General features: G+C 55.5%; 1 protein-coding gene across 3 annotated transcripts; it reads right to left on the bottom strand.

Annotated features, from left to right (window-relative positions):
* Positions 1–417: 417 nt before the first annotated feature.
* On the bottom strand, positions 418–14062 carry LDB1 (LIM domain binding 1). 3 transcript variants are annotated; one of them, XM_045854155.1, is made up of 11 exons: positions 13670–14062; positions 5264–5366; positions 5096–5140; positions 4908–4983; positions 4714–4816; positions 4368–4540; positions 3759–3881; positions 3454–3537; positions 3242–3365; positions 2898–3040; positions 418–2187 (listed from the first exon to the last, which is right to left on the bottom strand). In XM_045854155.1, exons 1-11 carry the CDS (start codon positions 13692–13694, stop codon positions 1957–1959), a joined length of 1230 nt encoding a protein of 409 aa, XP_045710111.1. In that variant the 5' UTR covers positions 13695–14062; the 3' UTR covers positions 418–1956. The 3 variants fall into 3 exon arrangements, with proteins under 3 accessions (XP_045710111.1, XP_045710110.1, XP_045710112.1); XM_045854154.1 differs by having other exon boundaries at positions 2892–3040; positions 13670–13978; XM_045854156.1 differs by lacking the exon at positions 13670–14062 and adding an exon at positions 8130–8693 and having other exon boundaries at positions 2892–3040.
* Between the last annotated feature and the right edge of the window lie 3220 nt (positions 14063–17282).

Raw genomic sequence — 17282 nt, forward strand, 5'->3', positions numbered from 1 at the left:
CAGGAATCTTACTGACTGGGCCTCCCAGGCACTCTAACCACCAAAGCTCCTTCAGAGCACTCTCCAAGGCAAGGATGCCATTCCCCACCCACCCCCAAAAGCCTAATCCAGGAGAGGCTGTCCCTGGAACCCTGCCTCAGGAGGGTCACCTGTCTGGCAACCCCATGACAGGAGTGAGGAACAGTGCGGTGGGAATGGGGTGGGAACTGAACTTCTGAGGAAGAGGGGGCCAGGCTAGGACACCTGAGGAGCACCACTAGAAGAATAAGGGGAAACGTGAGATGGGAGTGAAGGGGAGTCAGAAGTCCAGTTCACACCTCCTCCCCAGTGGCTGGTCTTAGGACTGCAGAGGGGAGGGGAAAAGACTGCCAGGGCTGAGTCATTACTGAGCATCAATGACCAACCAGGACACGCTCAAACTGAAAAGTCTCTTTATTGATCGGTACCATACATGACTCAAATGGAGAAAAAAAAAGGCATTACAGTTGGGGTGGGCCATCCCTCTTCCCCACCCCTTCCCTCAGCTCCTGACACAACACCCCTCCAGCAGTGGCAACTAGAGTGAAGGAAACAGAGTGGAAAGAGCCCCAGAATCCCGAAGAAAGCCTGGGAAGACAGGTGGTACTAACACTTCCGGAACTCGCCACAGGAAAAGGCAACAGAGCCGGAGCTGGGCCCAGAACCTCCACATGTCCGACTGCAATACAGCTGAGGGTTCTGGCAGCTTTCCCCTTCCTTCTACGAGAACAAGGACTAGAGGGGATTTGGGAAGATGAGCACCCTCTACTTCAGCTGGGGAACAGAGCCCTTTTGCTCCCTGCTTAGAGGTGGGATACCCTCAGTGGCTCCTTTCCCTCTGTGAAGAAGGAAGGGGAGGACTAGGTTCACAATCTGAGGGCCTGGAGGAAGAGTACGGACAGAGTGGATGAGCCCCTCCCCTATCCCATGCCTACCCAACCGAGACAAAACAAAAAACACAGTGACAAACAGGGCTGCTCCTTCCCTCCATACTCCCCAAGGGAGGGAGCCTCCCCCTCCCCCATCCAAGACAGCTGCTTTAGTGGAGGGCTTGTAACGAATATACACACAGGGTGGGGGACGGCAGGGGGGCGGCGGTGCTGGGACCAAGGGAGTTACGAGCCTCCTGGAGGATGGGGAAACAGAGACAACAGCTGGGAGCTGTTCCGAAGCAATGGCCCCCTACCCCATGGCATGCCTTCCCAACTCCAGTCATCCCAGAGGAAAAGGGAAGAGAGATGGCGAACTGTCTCCTTGGTCTGAAGCTCTCAAACTATATAAAATGGAAACGTATACCCCCCTACTCTACCGATACGCTCACCTCCACCTGGGCCCAAAACCCCCCATCTGCCAGGCATAGGGAGGTAGTTGGACTTTTAATAAGGGGAAGAGGGGGGACATGAGTGATTTTTTTAACTTACATTTTTAATAATATTATTTTTTTAAAAAACTTGGAGCTGGGATAGGTGGTGGAAGAGAGGAGGAGCCCAGAGCTTTACCCCTCTACTTCCAGCCACCTGGGGGAGGTCTAGGGAGGGGCACTCAACCAAGCGCCATAACTTTAAGTCCCTAAGGGCTGTGGGGACAGACAACCCCAGGCTCGAAGGGGGTCGAGTCAGGAGGATGGGGAACCCATGGGGTGAGGATGGAGGCAAATGCTCTGGGGGGTGGTCAGGACATTGCTCAGGCCCAGGGTCCACGCAGACATCCACATGAGTACCTCCTTCCCCCAAAAGGCTCTGCAGAGGCCAGGCCCAGCCCAGAGCCACTGCGGGGCAAATCCTGGCACCTGCCCCCAGTGAGTCCAGTTCCTCCCTGAAGTGGGTGGATGGAGGCTGCCCATTTTAGATGCTCAGTCTCTTCATTCTGTCTTCTGCTCCCTGGGGCTTCAAGGGGTGGGGCAGGCAGGCAGAGCGCTGGGTGGCCCTGGTGAAGCCTTTACTGGGAGGCCTGTGATGTGGGGTTCTCCGATTTGCTTTCTTGGCTGGATGGAGGCTTGCTGTTCCAGGGGCTGTTGGCGCCCAGGGCAGGGGAGTTGTTAAAGCTGTCCTCGTCGTCAATGCCGTTGGCTGCGTCAAACTGGGTATTCTCCAGCCGGGTGATGAGCCTCTCGTCCTCGTCCCCGAACTCCCCGCCCATCAGGGTGGGCTCCCCCACCACCATCACATCCTGAGAGTGGCGGAGGTCCCCAAACATAATCGGGGCAGGGGCTCGCCCAGCCCAGGGCAGCAGAAACCCCCAGAGCCCCAATACCCACCCAGAAAACTCAACACCCCCACCCCCTTCTCATACCCCAATTTAAAACATCAACTCCTCTGACACCCTCAGCCCTTGGAATCCTTCCCACTGAAGGACTGCAGAGCATCACACTCTGTAATGCACATCCGCTAGATTCTGGGGAAAAGTCAATCTACTCTCCTAGCTCCCCAGTCCATCTCCCCGAAGTTTTAGGGGGCTCCTAAACTTCTGTCCACATGTAAGAGAGGGAGCAGATCAAAACACCAATGGGGGAGGTGTGTGCATGTTCATGTATTCTAGGTTCACACACAATGAGGCTGCACGTCCCTCTGCGAGTGAGTGTCTGTGTCTCCGGTGGTCTGTGTGCTCCCAAGCTGTCTGTCCTGAACGTCCGTGTGTTCTCATGGCTGACTCTGTCCCTTCACACCTGTATTGCTGTGTCTGAGTCTGTGTGATCACAACCACACATGCAACTAACAAGGACTCTCATCAGTGATAGGAGTCAGCCCATCCTGGCAGAGCACACTGGGAAAACTGTCTCTGCTTCTATGCCTGCTGGTGAGCTGGGGCAGGGTCAAGGGTCAGGGGTCAGCAGTGGGGGAGCCCAGAAGAGAGAAGAAAGCCGAGATGCTTACAGGTACCTGGCTGGAGAGGGCGAAGGTGCTGGCTGGGCTTTTCTTCTTGCTGTTGCTGTTGTTGGTGTTGCCGCCCCCAGAGCTCATGGTGCTGCCCCCTGACATCTTCCGTTTCCGCCGTTTGCTGGGCTGCTGCCGGGCGGGCTCCGCTGTACCAGGGAAAAGAGACTCAGGTGGAGCAGGGTGCTGGGCCCCTGGCTCCCCATTCTGGCTCCTAAGGAGCCTGAGCCTACCCTGATCCCAGTCTTACAGACCCAAAAGCAAGGATGGGGCTTGACAAGGAGACAGATACAGCCTTGGGGGACGGCATCAGGTCCTGGTAAGAGCAGATACAGGCCCAAGGTACTCACCGGGGGGTGCTACCATACGCTGCCACTTCTGGAAAAGGCAGGTCTTGAGGCAGTCACGAGGGCTGAGGCTGTAGGTCTTGTGGCGGGACATGAGCTCCTGCATGGGCTCGAGTATCACACACAGCTGTGGGGAGACCAGGAGGGGGCTTGTCAGGGGAGAGACACGGAGCTCCGTCAGTGGGAGGGGGCAGAGACTGAGTGATCAGACTCACTCGGAGGTAGTTGAGAGTGGAATTGGACAGCCCACACCGTGTGATATTTTTGGAGAGCTGATCCAACATCTGGGGGTCCTGGGCCTAGAGAGAAAGACAACAATGCTAGCACCTGGGTTGCACTTGCTCACCTGCCCTATCACCTGAGCCTGTGACACTCCTAAAAGAGGAGAGGGGCTATTATGAAATCCATTTTTCAGGCGGAGAAGCTCTAACCCTCCAAGGTCACTGTCAGGACACGAGACCTTATTCTGCCCTTCCCAGCCTGCCCTCCCCCTTTCACCTTGGTTTCAGCCCACACTCACATGCATGGCAAGAATGCTGCGGGGGATGAGCTCCCGGTGCTGCCGGATGCTGAAGTGCCATGTCTTTATCCGCATCATGTCGTCAAACATGAACTCCAGGTATAACCGCCCCTCCACACATACCTGGAGACAAGGTTGTCACAGTTCTGCCCCCTCCCCCAGACATGGAAGTATACCTGTTCCGAATTTGCTCACAACTCCCCTACCACATATACGTCTGCCACCTGCACCTAAACCTGAGTGTACAACTGGCATGGACCATCCCCTCACATAACTGTTATACCCTTGACCCTTGCACATACCACAAACTGAGTAGAAACACTTAACCAGTCCTGTCCTCTTCCATGCAGTTACTGATATACTCATCTGCTATAAGCTTCCTATGAGGGCACGCTCTTACTCACTGGTGTACATACCCTTGTGGCCCAGAATACGGTCATGTACAAGCTCAGTAAATGCCTGCTGAATGCTATGGCACCCCTGCCCCCCCTTCTTATCTGGCCATGCCCCAGTATGCCTCCCTGGGGGAACAGCTGACTACATTTTGGGAAGGAGGAAGGGAATCGGACTCAGGTGCTTCAGCATTCTATATCCATCTGGATTGCTGACCTGGGTGAACATGGGTTTGCCGTGCTGGGTCACCATGCTGCCCTGGTCACAGTCGAGGGACACAAAGTTGCTGTGGAATGCCTCCTTGGGGTGCTTAAGCACATAGTATAGCTCCGTAGCACCCCCCTCAAAGATGCTGCGGAAGTAGCGTGGGATCAGGGTCCGGCCAATGGCTGTAGAGAAGGGATAGACTCTTCAGAACAGTAGGACCTCAAAAGGGGTTGGGCAGATGCCACTCCTGCCAAAACAGATACCCTGGAACAAATACCCACTCCCGGGCCTGGGAAGGACACAGGAGGTATACACTCCCACAGCAGAACTGGCAGAACCCCCACAGGCCACTCACTATATCTCTTTGGTCCATCCTCCAGGCAGAAAGTGATGGTTAACATGGCATCATCCTCAAAGAACTCAGTTGTGAAAGCATCCCACCAGAGATTGTCACACTCCTAAGAGCACAGGGAGAGGTGTTTGTGTGTATCAGGAGACATCCCACTGGGGTGCCCAGATGGCCCTCTCCCTCCTCTGTCCTCTGGATACCTCTGTCCAGTTTTGAAGCCGTTTGTTAAGCTCGAATATTCTGTAGTCAGTTTGGTTTCCATATGGTGTGTGCCTCCTGGGGTAAGTAAAGAAGGGAGGTTAGTAGGAGCAGAGCCTCCCCAACCCCCCCACATCTGCCCTCACCCCCATAATGGAAAGTTCCTCCCACCCCACTGGACTCCACTTACCCAATCCCAGGCTCCAGGTATGTAGGCGGATACATGGGGGTTGGGCTGTGTAAGGGAAGAGGCTATGAGAATGGGGGTGGAAGACAGGAATTATTGGGGGGTGTAACTCCCTCCCCTTTTTAGGCAGGACCCCATCTGGAAAAGGGACGAGAAGTGGACAAGACTCACCCCACATCCCGATCTAGCATGGTGCCGGGATGGAAGGGGGGGAAGGCGTTGCCGTTCGGGGGCTCCTTCGGCGAGTACAGCTTGAATGACTTTGAGGAACAACCTAGGAGGGAAGGGAAGAAAATAGGTGACCTGGGTCCCTCTTGCGAGCTCTCCTGAAGTTAGCTAGACTGGGTGAACGGGGACTGGTCTCCTGGAGCCAGCAAGACCTACGGGAGAACTCAGGGAGGAGGACTACCCTAAGGAGCACCTACCTCTGCTCTTAAATCTGGCTCCAACCTTGTGTTATTAAGAAACTAGAAGTACCCAGCCCCGATACCCAAGACCTTATTTCTTCATGTGGCTGAGGCCTGGATGACAGAATTGAAGCTAGGAAGAAATGCCAATACCATAGAGTAAATAAATACCCAAACATTAGAATCTAATTTTAATAAACCCCCTTTTCAACTACATTATTGTTTTTAAAGATTTTATTTATTTATCTTTTAGAGAGAGAGGGAGGGAGAACGAGAGGGAGAAAATCATCGATGTGCAAGAGAAACATCAATTGCTTGCCTCCCGCATGCCCCCAACCAGGGACCTGGCCTGTAACCCAGGTACGTGCCCAGACAGAGCGTGGAACCAGCGTTTCAGCCTGCAGGGCAACACCCAACCCACCGAGCCACACCAGTCAGGGCTCAACTACATTATTTTGTTCAATCATCACCACCATGGCGTGAGGCAGCAGGGTCAACTGTAACATTCCCATTTTACAGATGAGACAACTAAAAGCTCAAGGGGTCTTGCCAAGATCACAGACCTAAGGACTTGGGCCCAGAACTTCTGATTCCCACATCCTGAAGTATTCCTACCCTTCTTTTGACCTCTGGAGATCAAGTTGTAGGAGAAAAGAGGGGATTTGGCCAGCTCCCTGCCCCTCCTCCACACCCAGGGTCTCAGGAGGGCAGGGGATGGAAAGATAAAGGGGGGGGGGGGTGCCTGTTGGGTGCCACCCACCAGATAACCAGTTGGGCCTTCTGACCCCCCCACCAACGGCCACTCCCTTATCAGCCCAACCCCCTCGCCCACACCCACCACTAGTCTGGTATTGTCTCCAAACAAGAGAAACCCAAAGCCTTAACCCATTCTGTCTTCTAAGACTTACAGTGCGGGAGGCGGGTAGAGGGGCCTCCACTGGATCTCACTCTACTTACAAAAGGAAAAGAGGAGCCCTGGGGAGTAGGCTAGGTTCCGGGGGCTCAGTCTAGGAGGTAAGTGGTAACTGGACAGGGATCTCTACTCGTACCTGGGCATGTGCGGGATGTCCCCTCTCCCCTCACCTAGAAGCATGCAGTTCCTGGTGTACTGTATCACCTGACTGGAAGGAGTGTTAGATTCACAGTTGGGTATGAGCCAAGTACCCCTGCAATGCTATCTTCCCCCACCTGCCAAGATGAGGGAAAACTGAGGCACCATTCCAAAGGTCCTGACCCCAGTTACAGCTGCTTCCTCACGTCCCCAAACTTGATTGCATTTGGAAGGGTAGCTGTATTGGTTGTGTCTTAGCCTCGTCCCCAGTTTAGACACAAAATCTACTTTGTTCCTCAGGGGGAAGAGACAAAGGAAGACCCTGTGCCAACGTATGTCATTTAATTCTCTCCCCAGGGAACCTTCCTCACAATATGGGCAAAAGGAGGGTCCCAGAGAGGCCCACACTGCACAGTCCCTGAAGGTGCCAAGAGTCGGAGCCCGTGTGTACCTGCACATGTGTGCGCCTCATCCTGCTGAGCAGGCTTCTACCCTCAGCGCGCCCCGACATGCCTACCAAGGGCTGGAACCCAGCAGCCCCAGGCGGGATCGCTGTGCCCAAAACAGGCCCTCGCCCCACGCACGAGCTCTCGCAGGCCACATCCATATGCTCCCAGCACGGCACACGCAGCCTTCACATGCCTGTCTAGACTGAACGAGGAGCCTGTGTCAAGGAAGAGACAGTCCCACCCAGCCCGAAGTCTCCGCATTCCACCGACAGGTAGACCAAGGCCACGTAGGAAGCCACAGCTCATGCAGCTCACCAGAGGCCAGTCCTGGGCAACGAACCCAAGAGCAGACTCTTCAGATCTGGGCCTGACTAGGCCATCCTTCCCCCAAAAGCATCACTGTCTTTGCCCCTCAGTTTCAGGGCCACCTGAAGAAATGTGTCAGCTCAAGACCCTAAAAACAAGTGAGGCAGGGTACCTGGATTCCCCTCTAACTCTGAAAGAAGTTTCAGAGCTTCAGTTTCACTCACTAGTGAACTAAAAGGCACTGTCTTGGCCGGGGGAACAGTTCTGAGGGGCAAAAATCCAAAGCTCTACGGCCTTGATTTACACTTCTAGTGAATGGACGCAAAAACCCTCAGCATCTCTCCAGAGGCATGGCAGCTCCCGGGAGCCCCGGCACAAGGGCTTGAGAGTGAGAAGAGAAGGGGAGGGAACATCACCCAGACCATCTGTCCCTGTTGCTGCCTGTCCTCAGCAGCAGGGGTAGAGGGGAAAAGTGGGGGTGGGGGTGAAAGGGCTATGTCATCCAGCCTTGGAGTCCGGCATGGCCTCCCTCCCACCTCCAGCAATCTGGGAACCCTTAGGAAGGAGAAAAGAGGAAGAGCCCAGAACTAGTAAAGTTTTCCCAGGATGGAAGCTGCATCCTAGGACTGAGGGGGGCAGCTCCAGCTGGGCATTTCCATGGTAACCAGCCTGCCTCCCTTTTGGGGCTGACCAGAGGTCAGCAGGCCTGGGAGCCCTGGCCTCTCTAAGCTGAGGCACCTCTCCCCCAGCCAGCATACCAGGCCCGGGCCAGACCCAGGACCTTCTACCCACCCTCTACAGGCTTGCGGGGTGCCCAGACTTACCTGGGAGAACTGAGGGGGCCAGGAGAGGTACGGGAGCGACTGGAAGCCCACCAGGGCCCTGGCAGGGGTGAGGACTGAGGGGGGGCCAACTTCAGCCGCTCATGTCCCGAGTGGGACGGGCAGGCCTGGCCGGGAGCTCCACTCCGTGGGCCGCACAAAGACTTGCACGCACAGCCTTGGCCTGCCCCGCGGCGGCCACAGCCCCGGGGGAAAGTTACAATGGCCACTGGGCCGGGGACCGGGGGCCAGGGGGCCGGCCTGGGGGGCGGGGGGCCGCGGGGAGTCTGGAGCCTTCTTTGTTTGCAAGGTTTCCCTCAACAATGGCTGCTCCGCTCTTTCCTCTCTCCTCCTCCTCCTCCTCGGCTCTACCCGCCGCCGCCTCGCGCTGCCTCTACCTCCAAGCAGCCCGCCTGCCCTCCCCAGGCCACCAGGCCCCTCTGCCGGGGCAGCAGACGAGGCAGGGCCCGGCACTCACACTCACTCACAATCGTACACGCACAGACACACGCAGCGCCCACCAGCTCCCAGCCTTTTCTCCCTTTCTTTCCTTCCCTCCCTGCTCGCTCACGGAGCCTCTCAGAATGAGGCCCCAGGGCGGGCAGAGGGTGGAGCTGCCCCCACCGGCCCCGCCCCCTCCCAGCCAGGGAAGAGGAAGAGGGAGAGAGAGAGGGAGGGCGCGGGAGCGAGAGAGGCAGGCAGGCAGGCAGGGAGGACTGCTGAGAAAAACAAAAGAGAGACAGAGACTGGGAGAGACTGGGATGGAGAGATGGAAACAAAACAGACTGGGCCTGGAGAGACCTGGGTGGAGGGGAGGCCTGTGGGGACCAGGAACTGAAATGCTCGCTCCAAGCCCCAGGTGCGTTGCTCAGGAGTGAGCAGGGGAGCCAAAGCCACAGGCAGGGATGGAGGAGGGTGCTCTCCTCTCTGGAGACTCCCAGTACCTACTAACCACCTCCCAAACGTGCCCCAAATCTCTCTTGCCACCCTGGGCTTCAGCCCCTGGTGAAATCCCAGAGCAACTAAGGGGGGGGAGACTCCAGGGAGTTGTTTTTAACAGAGATACACTCTGACTTCAGTCTATAAACGACTGACTGGAGGAAGGGGGGCACTCCAGGCTCCTGGGCCCCCAACCCAGCCGAGTTCCCAGCCCTGACTTAGATCTGCCTTAGCAGGAAGCTCCTTCCCCCACCGCAGCCACCACCACCGGAGACACGTGGGTGCAGGGGAAAGAGGCGCTGTCAGAGCTAGGGAAGGCAAACTTGCCCAACCAAGGATCCCCAGAAGGGGGCCTGGTCTGCTACTAAATCCTCCCCACAACCCCAGGAAAAAAGGCATGTGGTTACTGGGGGTAGGAGCTCTTCTCCAATGCAAAGGGGATTCCCAAGAGGGGGTGTTTCTAAAACTTAGGTAGTGGTCCAGGCCCTACTCCCTGGACGGACAGGAAAAAAAGAAACACTCCCTCTCTCTCTCTCTCCCTCTCTCTCTGAAGGGGGCAGCATATAACCTCCTACTTCACTGCAGGTTGAGTCGCTGTTCCCTGTTCCCTGCCCACCCCCCACCCCCCTCACTCACAGCCCCAGGACAGGGTTCCTCCTGACTTACACACCAGTCGGCTGTGCAGTAAGAACGTCGCACCTGGCTCTGTGAGCGCCCTCCACATATAAGTAACACATCTCACTTTCACATAAATCAGTACCTGAAACATACTTCAACCAGTCATACGTATCTCAAACTCTAACCCAAACCCAAGATGCACACACATACACAGTCCATGTCAGGCCCTGACGTCCATACACACTGGGGCTAGTGACAGGCACGCCCTGACCCCAACGGACGCACCAAAAGTGCATTATATACCTCCTGAACCTGTGACGGACTGTTCCACACACGTCCTGACCATGTGTTACCACCCAGGCACTAACCCCATGAACTACCACCCTTCCCGGAACCTGCACACAGTTCTCCATCATGGCCCGGCCATGATACATCCAGGCTTTCACAAACATACCAAAAGCTCTGACATTCAGCCAGACTCTACCACATACTACCTACACCAGGATTTGAGACATTCTCACTGACCCAAGTTTGCAGCCCAGCTCTAAGATAACCACACACACCTCACTACTGACAATTCCTGGCATTTGTTTGGTGCCTTTAAACTGTCCAAAGTGTGTTCATAGGCAATATCTCAAAAGTACAGCACATAGGGCCAAATGTTAGCCTAACTAGAACAGATTATAATGAGACAGAAAGGCCCGAGGCCCTGCATTTCTAACCCGACTCATCTAAGCCCAGACCTGGGACATTGCAGTGATTCCTACTCTCTGCTCCCTCCAAAGAACGGCCACTCCAGGCCCAGAAATGACTGTCTACATGGGAAGGGGTATAGGTGTGTGCTCTGGCTTCTGCCCCCTAATTCAGGGTGCAGAACCCCCACCCAGTCTGTCTCCTCAAATGTAGGGGAGAAGGAACCTTAAATGCCAAGACAACAGACGTACCAAGACTCTGGCGTATCATTTGAAATGGGCCCCCTCCTACTTCCTTCTCTAGCAAGTCTGCCCCTCTCTGTGTTCTGACTTAATTCCCCCACTTGCACAGGGGAAAAGAGGTCCAGCCAAAGAGAGCAAGTCTGAATTAGAAAGTCCTAATAGTTGGGGTGGGGATGAGGGGGAAGGCATCAAAGAAGGACAAAGGTGATGAGGAAAGAGTAGAGGGAGAGCACCCCTCCTGGAGGTGAGGACTTTGAAGGGCAGTAGCCTTCAGGATAAGGTACCAGCACTGCCCCCTGCCCGGGCCCCTGGGGCTCCCTGACCCAGGCCTCCAGTGTGCCTGCCCCCCTTCCTTTGTCTGTGCCCGGCCTCCCGTTGGCCTGGCGCTCTGCCATCCTCTTCTCCTGGCTCCCAGCCGCCACCACTGCTGCCTCCTCCCCTCCCCCTACTCCTCCCTGCCTTAACCCTTCTGAGCCACATGCTGCCCCAGACAGGCCCTGGCCCCCTCAGCAACCTGTCCTATCCAGGGTGATGTCCCTTAGCAGAGGTTCTATCTGCTCCTGACCAAAGCCCCAGAAGCTATTCCCCACCCCAGGAGCACTATGGGAGCTGAGGGTGTGTGTATGTGTATATCTTGTGGTGTTCCTTCTGCGTGTGCATGTGTGTGGGTCTGTGTGTGCTCTGGCTTCCCTCAGTCACATGTGTGGGGCATGTGCTGTCTCTCCTGGGCTAGGGGAGGAGGAGGAGCTGGGAGACAGCAGAGCACAAAGGAGAGACTCAGACAGGCAGGCAGGCAGCAGGCAGGCGGCCTGCCAGGGCGCCTGGGCGCCCACCCTAGGGCTGCTCCAGTTGCGGGGGGGGCCTTTGGGCCTGGACTGTACATGCTGCCATGATGCCCTTATGTTCAACCATGAGCTCCCACCCACTCATGCAAGCCTGGTCCTCTCTGTTACCCCAATTCCTACCATTCCCCACCCCCAGGCCACTCTCAAGCCTCTCTGCATGTGGTTCTCCTTTAGGTCTAACCTCTATCCATCCTCTGTGGCATTAATCCATAAGACTTCTTCACATTGGGTAAAAAGATTCCCTGCTCTTAGCCATCTTTTGCCCCCTCTCCCCTAGCTGGGCCACTAGACACACAAACAGAACGTGCCTTTTGGGGTGTGACTGAAGATGCCCCCCCCACACACACACCTGTGCACAAGTCCTCTTCCTGGCCCCATGCTCCTCCCAGACAGGCTTAGGAGGAAACTTTCTCCCTTCTCTGCTGGACCCAGGCACCCTGCCTCAACTTCAGGGCCAACCTCTCATTTACCTCCAGCCTGACAACCCCTCTACACACCTCCTACCCACTATTTATAGGAACTAAGATTCAAAATGTAAGACTCGAGCCTCTAGCTTGTTCAGAGCCTTAGTTCCTACTATGCTCACATGAGGCAGTGGAGGATCAAGGCCATGGGGTGGAGAGCAAGGATGGATCCAAACAAGGTGCCCAGCACAGGGCCGTTCTTTGAAAAACACACACACACAAATATGCACACCAAGCTGGTTATGAGGAGGAATGATGGGGCCAGGCAAGATTCCAGCTTAGTAAACTCTTTTCTGTCCTCTCCCCACTGTCTGCAGCAGGAGCCAGGGGTTCCCACACCCAAATATTCCAGGATCTTCAGGCTTTACTAGCCCTCCCTCTGGGCCCTGGGCCCCTTACACGTCAGCCTCAGCAGGCACTTTAAATGTGTGCCCAGACCAGCTTGGCCTGGGTCACATGATTTTCAAGGAAGCTTCCTCACTGGCAGCTTCCCTTGAGGACTGGGGTGGGGGGCACTTGTAGGGTGTGGGCCTCCCAGAAAATGGGGAATCTAGAGGAGCAAAGGACCCACACCAAGCTAGACTGAGGGACATCTGACTTTCAGAAGAAAAGAAGAAAGCTAACTCCAGCCTGGGACAGGAGGGGGGCCTGCAAATAATTCAGCTGGGTAGCCCAATTGGTTAGAGCATCAACCTGATACACCAAGGTTGCAGGTTCAATCCCCAGTCAGAGCACATAAAAGAATCAACCAATGAATGCATAAATAAGTAGAACAACAAATCTATGTTTCTTTCTCTCCCTCTCTCTGACCCTCTCTCTTTTCCCCTCTCCCTCGTTACCTCTCTAAAAGTAAAGAAATGTATGTAAGAACCCAGGGTCCTGGGAATGGGGATAGACAGTGTTCTGAGGTCCTCTGAAAACTACCCCTACAATCACATTGCCTCTCTTTCCTCCTGGCAGAGAGGGAGAGCCTCCCCTCCCCAGGAAAGAACTCAGATCCAGGCTGTCACTGGCAAGAGCTCTGGGGGAGGCAGGGATCTGAGCCTAAGTTCTTCTCAAGTTCTCGCTTTGGGGTCAAGCATTGCTCCCCTCAACTCAATTCTCACAAATCACTGTAGTCCCTAGCTTGCCTAGTGCTGCCACATTCCCTCTCCCACAGGGTCCAATTATCTGCCCCCTCCCGGAGTACCTCCTGTCCCTCAAGAGAGCCAACCTTCCCTGGCAACAGGCAGGAAAATTTGGAGGTGGGGGAGGCTGGGCCCCAATTAATCCCTCCCCCAAAACACGGTCCTCAGAAACAGCCTGGAGGGGGGTGTCACAGGATCTGCAAGAGGGAATAGGCAGCAATGGGGGGGGGGGCAACCCAAGCCAGCCAATCACAACTCTATGGTGACCTGAGGGGGGGTCAAAAGTCTAGACTCACTTCTGATTGGCTAACACCCTGGAATTCTGGGAATTTCAGCCCCCCAAACCCCTCCCCAAATAGCCTCTCCCCCCCCCCAACAAAAAAAATCTACACACAAGCTACCCCCAGCACCCTCACCCCGCGCCTCCAGGCTGCTGCGCATTTACATAGTTGAGGAAAACCCTCCCCCCGGACTGAGGTCCCACATACCCCTCACAGCCCCCTACCTCCGCCATGCCATCGACGCCCCACACACAAGTTCTCGCCAAACAAGGGGTGAGGGATCCGCGGAGAGGGTAAAGGAGGGAGGGGCCCGGCGGCCGTGCGCCCCACTCACCAGGACAGGCACAGCCCACTGACATCTTCACATCGCCCGCCGCTGGGGGCCCAGCCGAGTCACGGTGCCCGCCCCGCGCGGGGACAAGCCGGGCATGAGCCGCCGCCGCCGCCTGCGGCCCCCGCTGCCCTCGCCGCCGGCCCGGCCAGGCCCGGCCTCTGCCCTGTGCGGGCGGGCCCTAGCTGCAACGAGGAGCCTGTCAGGCGCGGAGCAGACAGGAAGGAAGCCAGGCAGGAAGGCGAGCTGCCTCTGCGTGTGTGCGCGCGGGTGTGCGTCCCCCGAGTGTGTGTCTGTGTGTGCGCGTGTGCGTGTCTGTGAGCTCCCGCTGCCAACGCCGCCGCCGCCGCTCGCTCCCGTCTCCCACTCCTCCCTCCCGCTATCGTAGGCGCCCGCTCTCCGGCCTTAGCGGGGCTGGGCCAGGCTTTATTAATATGCTAATTGCCTGCTAGTGGGAGGGGAGAGCAGTGTCAAAGTGACCCGGGCGGGCGCGCAGCGAGCGACGACGTGCGTGCGCCGCGCCGCGGGCGGGCGGGGTGCTAGGGCCCGGGAGCGTTCAAGGAACGGCAAGCATGTGACGCAGCTTTTAAAAAAGGAGACGGAGGCAGAGACCCCAGAGAAAGAGGGCGAGGGGGAGGAATAGGAGGCGAAGGCTCGCACTATGTGTCTGTCCTCCTGGTGCTGCTGCTGAGTTGGGAGCCGTAGATGAGCCGGAGCGGGAGCTGGGACTCGGGGAGGCGGAGCCTGGGTGGGCTGTGAGGTGTAGCTCTTTCTCCACCCCAGCCACGAACTGGGAGGGAAAAAGGACTGCTGACCCCCAACCCCCCACCCATGCTGTCTGTTGAGACCACAGTCTTACACGGGACCCTTGTTATGCGCCCTTCCCCCCATCTCAACCTGGGTGGGGTAAGGACCACTATCCTAATTCTTGTAGCAACCCGTCAACTCACCTCCTCTCTAAATTAACCACCCCTCCCTCGCCTGTTAAACCAGTTGGGACTAGAGCTAAAAGGGTTAATTAAGTGGGGTTCCCGCCCTTCCCCGCCTAAGGGCCCAGGATCTGCGTTTTGCTGGGGGGGAGGGGGCATCGGAATGGCCGCTTGGTTGGACTGGGGAGGTGGGAATGAGCAGGCTGTCCTCCCCCCCCCCTTGCAGGCTCTGACTCATCAGTCAAGACATTCTACTCCCTTCCCCCTTTCTCCATCCAGTCTTGGCCTCCCCCACCCCGCCCCCTGCCTCCCGCCCCTCGCCTGGAAGCCGCTCTCCTTTGAAGGCCTGGAGACCGGGGAGACCTGGAAGCAGACCCCTCCAGTGTCCCCTACCCGTAGGGCCTTTGGCCACGGTGGGAGTGGGGTGTGTGGACGGGTGATCTGGACGGTCAATGTAAGGAACACTCCTTCCCCAGGGAGGAGCCTCCCAACCTTCAGGCACTATTCAAGGACTCCCCAACCCAAGCCGAAGGAGGGGGGACTCCTCCTCCCTCTCCGTCCCTTCCCAAAAGCCAAGCCTTGGCTGCCTCATAAACAGGAAATATCTATTAGCAGGAGGAGGGAGGGGAGCCGTCTGGAAAAGAGAGTTGGCCCCCTCCCTTCTGGGGGGTCCCCAGCTGCTAGCTTCTCTTCCTTAAGCTTCAGGGTGGGCTCCAGGAGTAGCCGCCACTGGGGACCTGAGCTGGTGTTCCCCTCCTAGGGCATGTGGCTCAGACTGGGTAGGGGGTCCTGCTCCCCTTTGTTACTTAGGATGGGATTGATTGTGAGGGTTTCCTCCTACCCCGAGTCTGCACAGCTGGCTGGACTGGCTGGGGGAGGGTTACAGATGTGGAGGTTTAAGTGTTTATGAGATCCTTTCCACCTTAGCTTTTGCTGAAGAAGCTTGAAATGATGGCAGGATGAGGATCTGAGGGTTGAGAAGACGGTCTTCCTAGGGACGGGGACCCACTCTCATATGTTTAGGAGACTATGGGGGAGGGGAGCTGTGAGCACAGCCACATTCTCCAGCATTCCCATCTTCGTTGTGGATTCCCCGCCCGCCTCCCCCGCGCCCTGCTTCCGCTCCCTATCCCCACCTTCAGGAGAGGGAGTGGGAATGGGAGGGGCAGGGACCGAAGTCATCCGCAATTATACAGGTATCCTTGACAGCATCTCCTGCCTGTGACTATCTCCTCCCCATATTCCTCCTCCTGAGAGCGGTCGGTCAGTCAGCATTAGAGGGAATAAAAGGAACCTAAAATGACAGAACACTGATCTGGAATTTTGGATACCTAGGGTTGAATTCCAACTTTGCCTCTCACTAGCAAGTGACCTAGGACAACTGACTTCTCCAGTCTAAGCTTTATTTTCTGTAATTGTTGAGAATCAAACTAAGCAATGTATGCCTGGTCACCTAACCCAGGGCCAGCCATGTAGTCAGTACTCAACATACATTAAGCCCTTTCTGCTTTCTTTGAAGTTATCTGTTATTTGCAGAGTGTGGGGAGTGAGCTGGATTGACTGGACATTAGAGGTAGAGTGGAGGAGAGGGGTTACCTGCCCTGACTCCTTTTACTCTCTGCTCTTCATGAATTTGCCTTCCCCCAATCCTCTGACCACTTTATCCCTGAGGCCACTCATTCCAAACAACTAGCTTGGCCAGATTCCATAGTAATCACCAATTACCTGGGTGGACAAAGGGACTTTGTAGGGGACTCTGTCTCCTCTGAATCTGAGGTTCCCTTCTCCTATGTTAACACGTGTGGAAAGTGGAAGGCAAGGAAGAAAAAACAGCTTTTGTTGAGCACACACTATGTGCCAGGCACTGTGCTAGGTGTTCGATACCCTGAGATCTCATTTACTGTTCCTGATGACCTTTAGAAGAAAGTGCTATTACCTCCATTGAACAAGCAAAACTGAGATTTAGAGAGGTTAATAAATACGATTTGTCTGTAAAGCACTCTTGTGTTTTTCAAAGAATTTATTTAATTTTTAGAGAGAGGGGAAGGAAGGAAGAAAGAGAGGGAGAGAGAGAAACACTAATGTGTGGTTGCCTCTTGCATTCCCCCCACTGGGGACCTGGTCCGAAACTCAGGCATGTGCCCTGACTGGGAATCAAACTGGTGACCCTTTGGCTCACAGGCCGGCACTCAAGCCACTGAGCCACACCAGCCAGAGCTATAAAGCATTCTTATTCCTCTTTGCCTACTAACTAGTTAATGCCTCATTTAAACTTCAGTTCCAGCTTCATCTCCTCTAGGAAGATACCCCTTCCACTCCCACTCTAGCTAATCTAGTGGCCTTCTTGACTTTAAGAAAATGTCTCCCACAGAGCATTTGAGATCTTGCTTGCTTCCTGGCAACTGTCCTTCAATTTGGTAAAAAGCCCTGGCCAGAGGCTCAGTTGGTCAGTGTCAACCCCATACACTAAGGTTGCAGGGTTTGATCCCTGGTCGGGGCACATACAATACAGGAATCAACCGGTGAAGGCATAAATAAGTGTGGAACAAATCAATGTTTTTCTCTTTGTCCTTTCCTCTCTCTCTCTCTCTAAAAAATAAATAAAAAATTTTAAAAGTCTCAATACTGTGTTGAATGAGTGATTAAGATAAGTGGTTTTAGCTCCTTGAAGAACCAGGCTTAGGGAG

Source organism: Phyllostomus hastatus, unplaced genomic scaffold (genome assembly GCF_019186645.2).
Source record: "Phyllostomus hastatus isolate PE091 unplaced genomic scaffold, TTU_PhHast_1.1 phas_scaffold_1066, whole genome shotgun sequence".
Classification (NCBI taxonomy): Eukaryota; Metazoa; Chordata; class Mammalia; order Chiroptera; family Phyllostomidae; genus Phyllostomus; species Phyllostomus hastatus.